The sequence below is a fragment of the Pituophis catenifer genome, unplaced genomic scaffold, assembly GCF_029215685.1.
Source record: "Pituophis catenifer annectens isolate HBS135680 unplaced genomic scaffold, rPitCat1.0.hap2 SCAF_4, whole genome shotgun sequence".
In the NCBI taxonomy this organism is placed as follows: Eukaryota; Metazoa; Chordata; class Lepidosauria; order Squamata; family Colubridae; genus Pituophis; species Pituophis catenifer.
Window position 1 is genome coordinate 74255454 of NW_027256884.1, and position 19137 is coordinate 74274590.

The window sequence follows — 19137 nt, forward strand, 5'->3', positions numbered from 1 at the left end:
AACCATAAGCTCTGTGATTATGGACATAATTGTTCAAGCGTATTTGCTTATGCTTTAGAATCAGTTTGTTCTAACATGTGACTTGCTAACTCACTGTTGACCATTCAGCTTCCTATAGTCAACATTGAGTCTTATGTAATAAAGTTGTCATACAAGGCTTGGAATCTCAACAGATAATTGTGACCAATTTGCCATTGATGTTGGCCGATAATACAGCCAAATGTCTTCATATTTTCTAAACTACAAGAAGATATATTTTAAAATAAATATTTTACTTCTCTGAGTACAAAAGAGCAATATTTATGCATGAATGATGCATAGTAATGAATAATAATTTGATTTGAGAAGTTTGTATCTTCCTCAATACCTGAAGCAGTAAAAGGGGAAGGAGAGAGAGAGTGAGAGTGAGAAATGCTATATATTGAGTATGCAAGATTTGTAAACTTGATGCCAAATTGTTTTAGGATTTAGTCCTATATAAGACAATAATTTATTAGGACAATCCTCTAAAGTCCATTATCTAATGCAGTATCGGGTTCAAAGAATCAGGACCACACATTAAGTTCCAGTTAAGCTGATTTATTGCTCATGCCTATACATAAGAATCTAGCCAACTAATGGTCAGCACTAAACTGGCAATAGATGAGAATTAAGGGAATTCAAGGGAGGAAGGTTGGTTGTATATTATTTGTGGGACCGTAATGCTAATTCCTCTCTTCACTCCACCCCTAGGCTCTTCCTCCTCTTCTTCTATATACAGGGATTCTCAGCCAGGGTTCCATAACTGATCATCAGGGATTACCTGGGGGATCATGTTTGTTTTAAAAAACCAGACACTAAACAAAACCCCTCCAACCTCCAACATTGGGTGCACCCACCAAAGCTGCACAGATCCAGGCAGAGTGGGGATTGTGCACATATGCAGGTGGGGAGGTAAGCAAATCATAAGTTGAGGAATGAGAAATGAAAGAACAGGAGTGAGCTGAGCTGAGGAGGGAGGCAGAGAGGAGGGAGGAGCAGCAGGTGGTGAGAGGGAGAGAGCCCTGGAGGCTTTGTTCTAAGTCTGTCCTTGCCATTGTGCACTTGCCTTTCTGCAGGCACAGTAGTCAAGGAGGGGGTTCTGTCCCAGGGCAAATTCAGGAGATCCAGAGCTGCGGTGGCCCGGCCACCAGTGGCAACAGGTGCACACCTGTCTTTTATTTTTAGCTTAATAATACTGTTAATGCATATATAAACTGTTACACATGAAACAAATATAATTTCGTAGCATTCCAGCCTTTGAATCTTTATGTACAGGGATTCTCCAAGGCTTGAAACATATTTCAAGGGTTCCTCCACAGTCAAAAGGTTGAGAAAAGGTGATCTAATGCATTCTGTTCTGCTATTAGAACTCATTCATGAACATCAACATGAATGGATACAAAATGTCTATGAGGTACCTTAGTTGTATTTTTTCCTATTCAGTTCCTTCCACTAGAAGAAAAACTATATATTGTTAAGAATATATTTTGTGCAACTGAATTGATTTAGAAATGTTCTTATTTGGTTTTGTTTTTAAAGACAGTGCAAGATTATACCAACTCTCTGCTTTGGAAGCCAATGCAGAGTTGTTAAGGAAAATACAATAATATAGCTTTCAACCAGTAGAAAAATGACTTCATCTGTGGTCATCAGTTTAGGATTCATTTTGAATGAAAAATGGTACAGTTTCATTCTGCATTTATTCTAGTTTCAGTTACTGGATAGAATGAAGAACTTCATCATTCAATTTATCTTTGGACTCATCTCAAGAATGATTATCTGTTCCTACTGAACTCTCATAAATATCAGGATCCCTGTTTGTTCAGGAATCTATTTATGTATCTGTATTTAATGCTGTAAAATGTAGGTGGAAATGATTGGGTTGCAGATAAAATTTGGTTTATATATCTTTTTTAAAAAATCAATTTTCAAACAAACTTATATAAATAAAAATAAACAGTTTACCACATATGAAAAAAGGAAAATAAAATGTAATACAATAAATAAGAACAAAAAAGACAAACTAATTACAAATATGATTCAAGTTCACTTGATTTTATAAGTCTTCAAAAGGAGAAACTAAATTTTCAACTATCATAAATCTGTCAAATTTTTCCCCCCAAAGAGAAAGATGTGATGTTTTCTGAATATATGATCTTCTCAAAAATTGTTTTATCATACTTCTGTATAATCCAATGATTTATAGCTGGACCTATTGGTAAACATGGTAAAATGTTATAGTATTTCATTTATAGAGTTTACAGAGTTATTGTTATTTCAATAAATATTTACTTCCCATTCCTTTTTATTTTACCATTAATTTAATAATAATAGTGAACAAATTAAAAGATAATACTGTTTTACTGATAATGTGAATACAATTTGTATGCTTTTTTACTATCTTCATAAAAAAAGGAAAAAGAGCAAGACCCATATAGCAATTCTGCATATGCTCATTTCATAAATTTAACTGACAGAGAAAATATTAACATTCACCTGTGAAAACTGAAAGAGCATATCTTATAGATATCACAGATTTCATTTTAGTGCTGGCAAACAGTATCCTGTAATTTTTTGATATTCCTAAAGTTGATTTAAAATACATATTATTTTTAAAGAGAAGAGTATTTCAGTTCTTTCTTTTTATTCCAGTTAAACCTTTATGGATAAGATACTAATTTCTTGAACCAAACAAAGTTACAAGATATCTGAGGGATGTATTTGAATTTGCTCTTTTACTGTATAACAGTGGTGGGTTGCTCCCAGTTCGGACCAGTTCGCAAGAACCGGTAGTGAAAATTTGTAGTAGTTCAAAGAACCAGTAATAACATTGGCTGGCCTGATCCGGTCCCCAGCCCAGTCACCGCTTGCTTACCCCGCCCACCTCATCAGTGGCTTTTTTTTTTTTTTACTTTTAAAAGCATTTTTTCTACAACCCCTTCAGCCAAAAAAAAAAAATGCTTTTAAAAGTAAAAAAAAAAAAAAAAGCCTCTGATGATCGTGGGGCTCACCTGGGATTGTCAGAGGCTTTTAAAAACATTTTTTTCTGCAACCTCTTCGGCCAAAGAGGTTGTAGGGGAAAAAAGGCCTTTAAAAGCCTTTGACAATCCCAGCTGAGTTGCCTGATCATCAGAGGCTTTTAAAGCATTTTTTTTCTGCAACCTCTTATGATTGTAGAAAAAATGCTTTTAAAAGTAAAAAAAAAAAAAGTTGGCCATGCCCATCCAGTCACATTACCCCCCCACCAAGCCACGCCCACAAAATAAACCATGCCCACAGAACAAGTAGTAAAAATTTTTAGAACCCACCCCTGCTGTATAAGTATCTGTCTTACAGTATGCAGCTCCTCTGTCTTCCCACACTAGTTAAATCAAAGGAGAAATGTGTGAGACAAACTTGGGAATCATTAAGTTCTTCTTTTTCAGTGTACCATTTGTTTTTTTAAAGTATTTTTAATGCTGAAACAAAAAACTACAGCACCAATACCATAAATGAATGAATCAATGCCATGCAGTGAAGAAAAAAAGCTTAGTTATATATGATGATTAAAATAAACAAAATGTGACCAAATAGAAAGAAACCTAACAGAAAAACAGAGAAAAGATCCATAAATCATCAGTAGCCATTCAAGTTAATTCAATCCTTAAGTATATGATTAAAACTAGGCCAGTGCTTCTAAACTTTTTTTTGCCCATGGCTTCTTTCTAACCTTGTTTCTCTCTTATGCCTTCCCTGTCCTGTCCTGTGCCATTAGCAGACACAGGCACAGGACAGTAACTAGTGTGTTTTGGGCATCAAAAAGACAGTAGTTTCAGTTTAATACACTTTGCTTTTCTATGGTGCCATCGGTTACATATTTTCTTTCTGAAGCCATCTTGATATATCCTAGGGTCCTCAGGGGCCATATGACCCCTGATTGAGAATCATTGAGAACCAGAATGATCTAGACCATATAGAAATATTATCTTCTCATTATTAGAATGCAGAGATTTTTAAAAGTAGGTAACAGACTCATATCCTGTTTCCTTTTCTTTCTTTCCGTTTATTTAAAATTATTCTCTTTCCTTTGCTCCAGATTCAAAAGAGCCAAAACTCATCATGAGATGAGAAAATTCAGTGTGTTATTATTCAGTATTATACATTGCATTACATAGTTTTTGAACCGATTTAACAGTATTTTCATGGTTTAAAAAAAGGATAATTCAGGCAAGCTGTTCCACTGGTTAATTGTCCTCACTGTTAGGAAGTTTCTCCTTAATTCCAGGTTGCTTCTCTCCTTGATTAGTTTCCATCCATTTTTTTTTCTTGTCCTGCCTTCTTGTGCTTTGGAAAATAAGTTGAAACCCCCCCTTTCTTTGTCTATTTTATGTATGTGGGCAATTTGCATATTCCTTTGGATAATATTGTCTGTTTCCAAATGAACCATGTGTTGTACAATGTTAAAGGTTCATCATGGCAATTTCCTGGAACTGAATATAACTATTATTCTTTAGATCAACCAAGTGTTATTTCTCTGGTGTTCATTTGTCTTTGAATGGTGATAATAATTTAAAACAGAAAAACAAAATAATGATTAAATACTTTCTATAGAGAAGATCCAGTTTCAAAGAAGAAGTGCTGGTGTATATAATGCAAGACAGATAAACAGCTATTTATCCATTAAGAGGCAGTTCCTATATTGCTATAATCTTGAATAATTCATTTTTGCCTAACACCTGAAAGAATTATTGACATTGAAAGGAGACATAACTGTTCCATTGTAGATAGATCTGATTCATGTTAAAAGAGATTACTTCTATCTTCACCGTAAAACCCATAATTTCTAAAGAATGAATATGCATATCTAATATTTCAGAATCAACATGAGTTACAACTTTTTTCACTGAAGGCCTCATTTGGACAAACATGTCAGAAGTTAGCGGTTTAGGCTATTCAACTCATTCACACTATTTTTGTCTTTCTTGTATACATAGAACTATGCACCATTACCTCATTATCTGTAATACTCAGCTATCACTCATACTAGATATGCTAGCCCAAATACTATTAAGCCAATCTTAGAGAAATAGAGGAAAATAGAATCTTTAATAAATCTATTAAACTAGTTTTCAATAAATGTTTCAAGATCTATCTATTATCTATCACCTATGCCAAATGTTGATATTTGCAGATGTAAACATAGTATCACCCCAAATTTACGTTGAAACTTCTATTGTGTCTGTTTAGGATTAAGCTAAAATAGATGTCGTCATTGCATTGATCAACTGAAGAATTCTCCCAGATCTTTTGTCTGTACTTACAGTATTTCAAACAATCATTATATTTACCTCATTCATGCTATTTACCTCATTCATGCTATTTTTGTGTTTCTTGCACACAGAGTACTATGCATCCCACTATTATGTCACTATCTATAATATTCAGATATCACCCATACTTGGTATGCTAGCCCAAATACCATTGTCAGCTATAAGCCAATCTTACAGAAATAGAGGAAAATAAAATCTTTAATCAATCCATTAAACTAATTTTCAATAAATGTTGCAAGTTCCATCTGATTATCTAACACCTATGCCAAATGATGATATTTGCAGAGGTAAACAATATAAACAAATTTACACTGAATTTTTTGCTTATCTGATTAGGATTATGCTGATATGTGTAGTCACCACATTGATAATTCTCCCAGAACCTTTGGCAAACAATCCTTCTGTTGACATTATATTGCACCTTGGACATTAAAAGCTGGTAGGTTCAATTTGAGCAGCCTCTCTTGCTTTGACCTAATTTGCTAAAGAGATTTGCAAGGAAGGAAGTACTTGGTCCTATTTGCCAAGGCAAAGAAGCAATGCAATTTGGTTCACTGAAGCTCTTCATATTGCCCTGAAATCTCTATATGTCACTTGCCAAAATTTCTGGCTTCTCATAAATGCTTGCCAAAATTGGAGTAAGGGTATTAGAAGAAGAAAAGAAAAAACGACTTGAACAAAAGTTGGCTCAGCATGAAGAGAAGAATGAGAAGGTCCGAGAGGAAAAAATGGCAGAAGGCAAAATTAAGAAAAGGGCAGTGGCTAAGAAGCTAGAAGAACTCGAAGCCCGGCGCAAGCAAGAGGAAGATGCCCGCAAACAGAGAGCACTGCAACTGGAGGAGGAAGAACGTAGACATAAGGAATTGATGCAGAAGAAAAGAGAGGAGGAACAAGAAAGAAGCAAGAAAGATTGCAGAACAACACCAGGCTGAGCTGGAAAGAGAAAAAGAACTGTCTGCTAAGAGAGAAGAAGAAGCAAGAGCAGGAAAAGATTCAGGCACAGCGGAAGCATGAACAGCAAGAAAAAGAAAAGGCTGCACGCTTGCAGAGGGAGGTTTTACAAGCAGCTAAAGAAAAAGAGAGGCTCAGGAAAGAAATGGAGGAAAAAGAGTGGAAGTTGCAGGAGCAGCGGAAGCAAGAAGAGGAATTATTGAAAACAACTTCAGAGGCTCAGGCAAAGGTTGCTAATAAGCAACTGAATGTAACCGTGACTATTGAGAACTCACCTCTCTGTAATTCATATCCAATGACACCTCAAGGCCCCAAACAACCCAAGATTGATATAAATAATTATGGAATGGATTTGAACAGTGATGATTCAACAGATGATGAGAGTCAGCCCCGCAAAACCATCCCTGCTTGGGCTTCTGGAAATCAACTAAGCCAAGTAATCCTGCATCAATATTATAATCCACCAAACACCAAAGCGCTCTTTGGAGTGGTGAAGAGTCCCAAGTTGGAAGAAATCTTCGATAAGAGCAAGCCACGTTATTTCAAGCGCACAAGCTCTGCAGTGTGGAATTCTCCACCTTTCCAAGGGGGCAAATCTGTGTCTTCTGCCTTCAAGAGGTTCTGATGCCTGTTCAGTCTAATGTGTGTCTGGTTATGTTTGTCAAAGGAGAAAATGAGTTGCTTTTTAATAGTGTTGTACACTCTTTTATCCATATTAATAAATATTATACTCATATAAAAAAAAAGAAAGAAAGATATGAAAGGCTCATCCTGCTTCAGGAAATTCACAAAGCTTGATCATATTGAATAGTTCCCAGTATGAACTATTCTTACCAAGTAAGTTAGCTATACCAACTCTCCTGGGACTCCATACCCCTAAAAAAAAAAAAATCCTGCACAACAGAGGTAATAAATCTATACAATTCCAGAATAGCCCATCAGTTTTGATTCTTCTGAATCTACTCCAGAAGTCAAACTTTGCCAACGTGCCTGTCCAGGCTGCCACTGTACTGAGGTCAGTATTGAAGCATCTCTCATCAGTTCCTGGTTGCTTCTTGCTCTGATTGTGAAGTTCTGTGCAAACAGTGAGGAAACCTGAATTGAATGCAATGGAATGTGTTCAGCAATTCCATTAGACAAGCCGTGGAGATCAATGTGTATTTCCTTCTCATGTAGATTGAAATGACATCTAGTAATGTAAGATGAACACAATCATTTAATACCCTAACAAAAAATTGCAGAGCCTAACAACAACAACAAAAAAAAAAAAAAAAACCCTATCAGAAAGATGGATTAACAAGTTTATCCTCTGTAGGTCTGTGCCATTAATAATGATGTTTAATTAATCTTCACAAAATCAATGTTGCAAAAAATAATTGAGCCCTAAGAAATGGCTAATAAGAATTGGCTTTGGCTTAATATAAAAAGTCATAATTTGTGCTCTGAGAGAACTTCTAAGCAAAAAGAAGATATTTTCAGTAACCCAATTTTATATTGCTAAACTCACAATCCTTTTACTAAATTTCTTTTTTTTTATTAAAATAGTTTTATTGAATATAAATATTAAAAAAGACATACGTAACATATACACAACTAACATTTATACAACATATACACAAAAAGAATATAATTTCTTCTTAAGCATTTTTTCAGAGTGACGTTCTACACTTCTACTTATAATATATTCCTTCACCTTTCTGTAATCTAATAATATTTTTATTACATATATATGTATCAATCAGTAATATATCCCCTCTATTTTTTGTATATTTCTAATTTTTAACCAATTATACCAATTATTCCATATTTTATAATAGTCTGATTCTTCTTTTTCTTGTAATTCTTTGGTTAACCTATCCATTTCAGCGCATTCTAAAATTTTCCCTATTACTTCTGTTTCACTTGGTATTTTTTCTTGTTTCCAATTTCTTGCGTAGGTTATTCTTGCAGCAGTTAATATATGAATTGTAAGATATTTGATATCCTTAGGGTATGATTTGTTAAATATTCCTAATAAAAATGTTTCTGGTTCTTTTTCAATCTGTGTTTTTGTTATTTGTTCCAACCATTTTTTGATGTTAGACCAAAATTTCTTTGCTGCCGGGCACGTCCACCATAAATGATAGAAAGTCCCTTGTGCCTTTTTGCACTTCCAACAAATTGGGCTATTTTTAGGTTGTATTTTTGCCAATCTGGTTGGAGACATATGCCACCGATAAAACATTTTCAGTTGATTTTCCTTGTACGCCGTTGCTTTCGTTAACTTTAGGTTTACCTGCCAGAACTTTTCCCATTTTTCCAAAGGTATTGTGTGTTTGATATTTTGAGCCCACTTAATCATCGTTTCTTTGACTGTCTCTTCTTCCAATTTATAGCGTAGGAGAAATTTATAAATTCTACTAATTAATTTATTTTCTGAATCTAATATAATTTTATCTATTTCTTGTTTTTGATTATAAATTTCATATATTTTTATATGCTCTCTATATTTGGATTGTATTTGAGTGTAAGTCCACCAGTCTATTCCTCTGTGTAAATCTATCTCCAATTGTTGTTTTGTCTTTAGTTTGCCTTGATAGTCAATTATATCTTTATATCTAATTATTTTTGTCTTATCTGTTAAATTTGGGTGTCTGATTGATTCAGCCGGTGCTAGCCAATTTGGTATCTTCATATAATGTTGTTTTTTAATTTTAAGCCAAATTTGTAATAGTGAGTTCCTTATTGTATGTGTTTTAAAATATGAATGTGTTTTGTATTTCTCATCCCACATAAAGGAGTGCCAGCCAGTTTGAAGTTCGTGTCCCTCAATTGTTAAAGTTCTAGAGTCCTTTAATTCTATCCAATCTTTGACCCACGATAGTACTGCTGCTTGGTAGTATATCTCCCAGTCAGGGAGTGCAGCTCCTCCTCTATCTTTTGTATCCTGAAGCAGTTTAAATTTTATTCGTGGCCTTTTCCCTTGCCAAATAAATTTAGATGTTATTTTATTCAGCTTTTCAAAAAACGGTTTATCTATTTTAATTGGGGTGACCTGAAACAAATATAAAAATTTCTTTGGGATTGAAATAGGAAATACAAAGCCAGACATGTGGCTGGGATTAAGTTTTTGCTGATATAAGTTAGATAGATAGATAGATAGATAGATAGATAGATAGATAGATAGATGGATTGAGGAATAGATGGATGATAGGTAGACATATGATACAAGAAGCCTTGGTAGTACAGGGGTTTAAGGCACCCTGTTATTAAGCTTATTAAGACCAGCTGCCTGCAATTACTGCAGGGTTCGAATCTCGCCAAGGCTCAAGGTTGACTCAGCCTTCCATCCTTTCTAAGGTAGGTGAAATGAGGACCCAGTTTGTGGGGGCAATAAGCTGACTTTGTATAAATATACAAAAGGATGAAGGCTATTGCTGAGCACATTGTAAGCCACCCTGAGTCTTCGGAGAAGGGCGGCATATAAATCAAATTAAAAAAAAAAAAAAGAAGTAGATGATGATGATAGATAGATAGATAGATATAGAAAAGAAAGAAAGAAATAGAAAGACAGACAGGCAGACAGAAAGAAAGAAAGAGAAAGAAAGAAAGAAGAAAGAGAAAGAAAGAAAGAAAGAAAGAAAGAAAGAAAGAAAGAAAGAAAGAAAGAAAGAAAGAGAAAGAGTCGATATGCTACTTTCTTTTTTCTTTCTATTTTCTTCCCCTCGGTTCTCTTTTATTAAAGAAATAGATACATTTTTTATAAAAAAAATTCTTACAATTTCTAAAAGTCAATTGATTGAAAACACTAGAAATGGAATACAAGTAGTCCTGGACTTATAACCACAACTGAACCCAAAATATCTGCTGTTAAGTGAGATATTTGTTAAGTGAGTTTTGCCCCATTTTATGACCTTTGACTCAGTTGTTAAGTGAATCACTGCAGTTGATAAGTTAGCAACTTGGTTGTCAAGTAAATCTGGCTTCCCCATTGACTTTGCTTGACAGAAAGTCGCAAAAGATGATCACATGACCTGGGAACACAGCAACTGTCATAAATATGAACCAGTTGCCCAGCTTCTGAATTTTGATCATAAAATCATGGAGATGCTGCAAAGGTTGTAACTGTGAAAAATGGTCATGTCACTTTTTTCAATGCCGTTATAATTTTGAACAGTCGCTAAATGAACTGTTGTAGGTCGAGGACCACCTGTCTAGGGTTTTAGTCCAATATATTAAATGTTGACCTCCGTTTTGCTTAGATCTGTATTTCAAATGCACAGTTATGGAAATCACTCTAATTTTGGTCTGCATCAGGATAGTGTGCAAAATATTAGCCAATTTCACCAAAATATATTTTGAAAGAAAGCTTTGATAATTTTAAAAGTGAAATTATATTCCTCAAGATAACAGAGACCTGTTTTTTAGTCTTGCCTAAATATCTAAAATAATGCCTAATAGCCATTATTTAAATTTTTAAAAACAGTTTCTCAGACAACTTGAAATATCTTGGAATGACATAGGCAAGTCATAAAATGGTAAGCCATCATGTAAGTTGGCAAAGGAAACCTTATGTAAGAAGCGTTTGTTTACTTTTTGACAGTTATCTACTTGTATTATATTTTTAAAAATAAAGATTTATTTTAGAAGGAAACAAAATATAAGCAAAATACCAAGATACACCAAAATAACAAAATTATATGAAACATCCCTTAAGAGGAGATAAAAAAAAAGAAGAAATAAAGTTTAATATAGATAAACAAAACAAAACTACTTTATCCCAAAGGTGCTTTTTCAAGAAGCAACCGGACTTTTGGGGTTTTCTTTGAAGAAGTTTTGCTTTTCATCCAAGAAATTTCTTCAGCTCTGACTGGACAGTGGGGAATGGATTAATTTAAAATCCTTTAAGACAACATTCTATACATTGGTATTGAAATATCAGAAAAGCTCAAGAGGATGTTCAGCCAACACAACATACGTGCACACTTTAAACCCAATAATACACTATGGCAGAAGCTTGTCCACCCCAAGGATAAAACACCCAGACACAAACTGAGCTACATGCAGAGGTGAGCTGCGAACCAGTAGTTAAGATTCTGTGCAATTCGGCAAACTGGTAAATCCCACCATTGGCTGGCCCCTGCTCGTTTTTCAGTCTGTTTTCTGGACCAAAAACGGTCTGAAAAACGGCCTGAAAAACAGCCAGAAAACAGCCTGAAAAAGGCCTGGGTTTTTGCCATTTTTTGGGTCATTTTTGGCCATTTTTTAGCCCAAAACAAGCCTGAAAATGGACTGAAAATGGCCCGAAAAACAGCCAAAAAAAACAGCCAAAAAGGGGTGGGGCCAGCCAGCGGTGGGATTAGCCCCAACTGGCTGAATCCTACCTTTGCCTTTGAGGCAAATGGCCAGGAGGCGGGGCTGGGTGTGATGAGTGAAGTCATCCCCCCAGTCACATGACCAACTGGCCACTCCTACCAACCCAAAGAACCAGTTGTTAAGTTATTCAAGTTCAATCACAGGCAACTATAGACTATCAATTAAAATGAACTTTCATTTAATATTTGTATTGGCTGTTGGGATTTTCTGCAGGTGTCAACATATTCTTTCACACTTTGTTTTGTTTGGCTAAAAATGCCATTTTTTCATGGTCTAGAACACTTCTTAATATCCACTGAACACCCTGGATTTACTCCATGTCCTTTACTAATAATAGTTATATTATTATTCACAATATAGGCACAGTAATGTTTTTTCAAAAGCTGTTCCTTTATATAAGAAAGCAATTGATAGCTCATTATAATTTAACTCTATGGAAGTATATGTTTTTTCAAATTAAATCCTAAGTATTAAATGTGCCATGACTAAGTTTTTAGTTATATAATCTAGTGTTCCAATGGCCTAGTCTGGCTAGTAAAATGTGTGAATAAATATAAAAGAATATATCAAACATGTTTGTTGTACTTATTCCAGTAAAACCAAACAACTTTTTATCACTGTATGTCTGGCATTATGTATTAGTGGCATTGTGTTGGATTAGATATTCCTTTCTGTCTTTTACAAAAAACATATTTTCAGCTCAAACAATTACAAACTTTTTTTTCAGTAAGCAAAATATTTTAGGCACAGAAAACATTGTAATAAATACAAAGCTTCCGTATGTTGTGGGAGAAATAGTGCTCTATACAACCACACATTCTTCTCTTGTAAAACAAACTTTCTGGATAGTAAAATCATTGACCTTTAACTAGAGCCTATTTTATTGTCCCACAGAGTAACAGTTGATTCTGGTATAGATATTCCTCATAGTGTGCTTCATGTAACAACAATTCAGAATTATGACAGTGATGGAAATATATCTTCGTGACTAATCCTTGCATTTATGACCTTTACATTTCTGTAAAGCAAGGGAAAGCTAAAGTAAGACTTTAAGGACAGTTGTGATTTCACTTAGTGATAACTTCATTTAGAAACCAGCTTGCTGGTCTCAACTGTGGTCAGTAAACAAGGACTACCTGTATTTCATAACACAATTCAAAAACTGATCTGTTGGATTAAATGTTCATGCTTCAAGTTGACTCAGCCTTCCATCCTTCCAAGGTCAGTAAAATGAGTCTAAGTGCTATTGCTATTTAATATTGGATACAAAAGTCAGAAATCATACAAATAAATTTTGAGGGTCCAAAAAAGATAAAAATGTATATCTGGGACAATTTATAAAAGAGACATATTTAGGAAGTAAGAAAACCCCCCTTCACCCAAACCCCCCAAAAGCCATTAAGTGAGGGAAAAAGTAACATTAATAGAGGGAGTTCAAATGGCAGCAGAAGAAATGTACATTTCTTTGAAATAAATAACTCTTGGTTGCTAATTGTTTTGAGCATTTTTTAAAAATGGAAAGTTGAAAAAAGAATAATGATATTCTTTTCATAGTCATCCTTTACCTAACCTCCACCAGTAAAAAATAAATGTAGATCAAGAATGTTTTTGACAGTGCTGGAACATAGAATATCAGATGTATCACAGTCTCTCAGCCCAATCTACCTCACAGGATTGTTGTTCTAATGAAAAATGGGAGAGAGATCAGTATGTATGCTGCCTCCTGTGCCTGTAAAAAAGGAAAGATATAAATCTAATGTACTGCAAGCAAAGAAGAATTCAGGAAAAGGTCTAAAATCCCATTTGGCATAAAAGAATCTCAGGTTTGAATAACTGAATAATATTTAAAATAAAAGACTTCAAATTAATTTACAAAATGTATTTATTAAAGTAGCAGACATAAAGGTAAGTGTATAGGCTTTGTATATCTAATTGAAGACTGAGGTTTTATTTGGCATATATTGAAAGCAAATTGTTCAGTTTCTCTTTCAGCTTTACCCACTTCACAAATCACCTACAGTAGCAGTAACATCCATTTAATTTTAGTATGATATAGAAAGTCAAAAACAATAGCTATAAAAATAGTTCCTCTTTCCTATATGTTTATAAGACAAATAGCATTCTTTGGAATGAAGATTTATAATAAACATACCCAAAATTTAGCAGTTTCTAAAAGCATATCAGCAAATTTTCTGTATTTACTTTTAGCTCTTAGTCTGTCCAAATCAATCTATTTTACAGCAGCAATTTTACTTGCTACAATTACTGCAGTATTAAGCAGTGTACAATTTTTTAAAAGCTGTTCCTTTAGCAAAATTCTAGTAAATTTTGTAGACTCAAAAAACATCCAAAATAATTGAAGATCCAAGTATTATTGTATTACAATCGATTTATACTAGTGTTTTCTGGTTTCTTTCTTTCTTTCTTTCTTTCTCTCTCTCTCTCCCTTCCTTTCTTTGTCTCTCCCTTTTTTCTTTCTCTTCTTCATTTCAAAGTCTTCCATTCTAACTATCCAAACAGAAATTGAATGAATAAGTTTTCTGCCAAGTAGATGTGTGAAGTTGAATGTTGGACTAAAAGCTATTGTAAGAATTAGAGATCTGCAGAAGCAACTTCATGGAGACATGAGTTTTAAGAGAGGGATATTTTCCACTGTATGTTTCATTCAGTATTTAAAAATTATGCTAAATATGAGGAAGATTATTATCAAAGAACATGTTCCACTTTTCTCCTGAAATGGCAGAAAAAGCAGAATCTCTTCATCACTTTTAATCCTACGTTAAATTGGTTTTGCAGATCTTTTTGGAAACATATGTTCAGCTTCGGAATCCTTCTTTTCACAAACTTCTAGCATATTTCACTTATATTCTCTAAAATGTAGACCCCTGCATCAAAATGATGATTGTACAGTCACAGAATAAATATACATATTTATTCAGAATATACACACACAAACACCACACACAGACATATATACATATACATACACATACACATACATACACACATGGGCACACACGCACAGAATTTATGCAATTGCTTGGATTACTTTCTTACATAGCTAAAAAATTTCTACCTTTTTAAAAGCAAGTGATATTAATTGTGGAACTGGGAGACAGAGCAAAAATAAATCCAATTACAAAATTACTGGTGAATGTTCTTCCCTCTTGAAATGATGCAAATGGTTTGGAATAGCAACATAAATCTGATAAGAAGTTCTCAGAGGCCTGATAATCTGAGTATCAGCTGCTTTGATTATGTCTTTCACCTCCAGCATTTCATGGACCAGTATATTTATAGAAAGATTCCAGCTAGAATGCCAAGAGAAAATAAGGAGTGCATTTGTTGAGTGACAGGACATCACATTTGCAGTCCACTTATCATTATTCAATCTAGTTGTGCTATCGCTATTAGGTTAATGTAGGAGATGACCAGGCTGAGCCTGAGGGAGGGGTCAAATGTGTCACCAGTCATGAGTCCATTCGCGCCCACAAGAGATCTAAGTCCAGCCCATCTTGAATTCCGTTGACTTTTATCTACCGCCAATTTTCCTTCATTGTTAGTAGTTCAGATTCATGTAGAGAGCATTAGCATACAATAAACATACATTCATTTGAACTGCCTGGACTCCTGATTTCCTGCACTTGTTATTTAGGCTGAGAATAAAGCCAGGACCATGGGCTCTAGTCAATTGCAAATCAAAAGAAGGACCAGACTCCTTGTTTTCCCTCAGCCATTTAATAGTAGCTATAAGCCTCTAAATAGTCACTTCAGTGGATTGGGGGGGGGCGGTTTAGGAAACTAGCTATTGAGAAAAATAATTCACTAATTAGCAAAACTTACATGTATTTCAATCATGGAAGGCTCGGTAGTTAAAAAACTCAGTCCTCCTTTTGATGTCATAGGTCCCAGACTTGTGTTTGTATCGGCAGACTAAAAGTCCTGCTATTCCCAGTGCGAGAACAAGTACGCCAATAACAATGAGGACGATATAGCCTACTCTCATACCAGTTGTTTTCTCTTCCTTTAATCCAGCTGAAGCAAAAGAATGAAAAAAATTACCATTGCTATAAATTGAATGCTATTATATAAAATTTGATCAGATCATTATAATACTGCCTCACTGCAGGCGTGCAATCATATGCATGGAAATAAACTCATTACAAAGGATTTACTGTAATCTGTACAGTTTAGATAACTGTAGTTTATTTGTAATTTAGAATGATAAATGACACAGAGAAAATTGCAGTCTTAATAAATCTCATTTTCTAGAAATAATCTATTTTCTTCTTGTTATGGTCAACGAAGCTGTATTTGTCAAGCTGTAAAAAAACCCAAACAATTACAAAGTACATTATGAGCTGTTTTATGTCAAGTTAGACTAGCTTTGAAAGCCAGTTTGATGTAGTGGCTAAGGTATCAGATAGATACCAGGAGACCATGAGTCTAGTCCTGTTTAGGCATGAAGTCTTCTGACCTTGGACTAGTCATTTTCTCTCAGCCTTAGGACAGAGGAAATGGAAAACTACTTCTGAAAAACTGCAGGGACTTGTCCAGGCAGTTTCTGAGAATCAGACACAATGGAATGGAATGGAATGGAATGGAATGGAATGGAATGGAAAGGAAAGGAAAGGAAAGGAAAGGAAAGGAAAGGAAAGGAAAGGAAAGGAAAGGAAAGGAAAGGAAAGGAAAGGAAAGGAAAGGAAAAACCTAGCTACAAATAATTCCAGGGTAGTTTATTTTGATTGGCAAGAGCTCCCCTAGTTGCTAGGGGAAAGGAGATTTATTTATTTTATTCTAACACGCACGATACCAGAGATTGCCTATGTGGTGTTCTCCATGAATCTCATCTTCACTGCTAGAGTGATTCCAGTTTTTCTTTTGTATGTGTTCTGTATTTTGAAATGAGCTGCTGCTACTGCTGCTAAGAGAACTAAAATGGACAGAGCCTCCCAGCAGAAAAACAAGAAAAGAAACTCTAACTTTAACTCTGAGATTGATAGAGGACAGGTAGCATCATGAGATGTTGACTGTGGTGGGTGCCTAGAAGTAAAATATTCCTTACATACGATTATCTCTCTGTAGGATGTTGAAGAAGAATATGACTACCATATTTTGCTGTATTTCGATATATGCTTATTGTTGAAGCTGTATTCAGTTCTGCCATGATTTTAGATAGCAGAAAAATGAAAGAGCATTCATTAAGGACAGTGTAGCACACCGGGCAACTTAACAGCAGCTATATACTACTAAAACTCTTGTTTGTCTGTGTGTAACCTTTAACTGGTTGAAATGGTGCAGCACAGGGCAATCATTTTTCAACCAAGGTATTTCAAATGGACTAACTCAGTGGTGAGATTCAGCCAGTTCGCACCACTTCGGGAGAACTGGTTGTTAACTTTCTGAACAGTTTGGCAAACTGGTTGTTGGAAGAAATCATTAGGGCAGAGAACCAGTTGTTAAATTACTTGAATTCCACCACCGGGCTAACTTCAGAATACATCCAGAATCCAGAATTGAAAATTCCCATAGAATTGACACTTGGCAAATTTTATAAAGAGTTTTACAATATAAAAGTAATTGTAAACAATTTATGACATAATAATACAAAGTGTCATAAAACATTTTTTTGTGGTCAACTCCTGATGTTTGACTGTGCTATACAGTACAACACAGGTTATTTTCAAAGCAGATACATCTCTGAATATCTCCCTGAATTTTTAACAAGTTTTCCAGTGAAACAATACATTGATTTTTAAGAGCTTTTCCAGGGAAGCAATACAATGAAGCTCTACCATTGTTGAAGGCATTGAGGAACCTGGTAAGGAAATATCTGTGAAATGATGATCCAATGTCACAGATTGTCTAATTGTAGCTATGAATTCTACTAGATGACTCTCATCAGAGAGCTTGGGCAAGGAGAAAGTGATGTCCTTGTGTTATTAGTATCAGACCTCACTTGGTGATGTGTGCCCCCCACCCCAGACTTGGGATTAGGGAAGAAATTCATTTAGTCCACATTTGAATGCACATTTATTTACTTTCAGATTTTTAGCCAACACATCAAATGAAACAGTAAGCATTTGAAATTTATAGTTTAAATTTTACAATGCACTTCATCAGTAACAACAGACATAAATCCTAGGCAGAAATCTGGACTAAAAGGCTTACATACATAAAAATTATGTTTAAAAAATCAGCATGGAAAATAATTTACAAAAACTGCACATACACAAAATCATAAAGAAAATTTACAGTTCTGAGAAATGTGCAAGATATTTAAACATTTTAATGGAAACTTTTAGAGTAATTATTATAATCAACTAACCAAATGTAACACATTTGAAGAAATTGAAACAAATTACCCGTATCCCAAACATAATGCATTCCCAATGATGAGGCATTAAGAAGAACTAAGCCAGTCAGATTTGCCCATTCCCATGCTAAGCTTTGTAGTAGAAAGGTTCTGGCTTCTCTTGGTTGGCTCCATGTACGGTTCCACTCACAGGGTGTCCATTTTCAATAATTCTGCACTCTCAACATTAAATCATTTACCTGGTGATTTCATACTGAAGCCCTGACTTACCTAGTGGTTTACCACTGAATTTGCGAAGAGGACCCCAGGTTGCTTTAGGTGTAGCAATAATTTCACCTGATTTCCAAAAGCGGAAACCCTCACAATTCTGCAAGAATGAAACACATTTATGAAATCATTTTTTTTAGAATAAATGTGCTATACGTTATGACTACTAAATAATAAACTTCTTAGAGATCCTTTAAAAACACTATTGCCATATAGTCAGATCACATATATAAGTCAAGTTATCAAGTTATAACTGAGAAGGCACTCTTAGATAGAATTTGGGGGGTCTAGTGTATCATAGGATATAGTAACTCCAACTGAGGTGACTTACATCTCTGAGACATCCTGTGCTTCCTTACATCAAAAGGAATAATATTCATGATCCTTTTCTACCTATAAATCTCCTTGCAGTCACAGACTTAGGATACAACCAAAAATGCTAAATTCTCTATACCTACTATATATTCCCATAGAAATCAGTAAGTTCTAAAAACCACAGCCCTCTGTTTGCTTCAGTGACAGTATTCAAAGTATTTATAGCACTTTTAGCATTTTAAAACATTTATACGTAAATTTGTTTCTTGTTTCAAATCTTATACGTAAGATTTGTTACTGAACAGAATTTCTGTGTTGCTGAGTGGAATTTCTGTTGGAGATGGAAGCTTATTTACATTAGAATCTTAAGATGATCTTATTGTAAGATCATTTAAGATTCTGTTGTAGATACGCACCAAAATGGAAATAAAAGCAAATAACATACAACATACACAGCACTTAATATTCTTTTTGATAACTGTTGCATTTCCAGTTTTTGTTGAAGAAAATTACAGATTAAGTTTATCTCTGAGTTCTATACTATTTTGTTTTCATTTCTGAAGTACCATATTCTGGGAAGAGATAAAACAATAGTCCTGTTTC

At 34.6% G+C, this 19137-nt stretch overlaps 2 protein-coding genes across 2 annotated transcripts in view; one reads left to right on the forward strand and one right to left on the reverse strand.

The window, feature by feature from the left end:
- The first annotated feature begins 5950 nt into the window (after positions 1-5950).
- LOC139316756 (inner centromere protein-like) lies at positions 5951-6942 on the forward strand. Its single transcript, XM_070943606.1, is given in 3 exon segments — positions 5951-6229; positions 6231-6284; positions 6286-6942. Coding segments are annotated over 3 exon segments (954 nt in total). The 3' UTR covers positions 6907-6942.
- A 7919-nt stretch (positions 6943-14861) lies between these two features.
- UMODL1 (uromodulin like 1) overlaps positions 14862-19137 on the reverse strand; it is a 44230-nt gene continuing 39954 nt past the window's right edge. The window contains exons 20-22 of the mRNA XM_070943493.1: positions 18223-18319; positions 15480-15671; positions 14862-14947 (exon numbers count right to left, since the gene is read on the reverse strand). Of these exons, the coding sequence (XP_070799594.1) occupies positions 15487-15671; positions 18223-18319 (282 nt within the window). The 3' untranslated portion in view covers positions 14862-14947; positions 15480-15486. The remainder of the gene's footprint in view (positions 14948-15479; positions 15672-18222; positions 18320-19137) is intronic.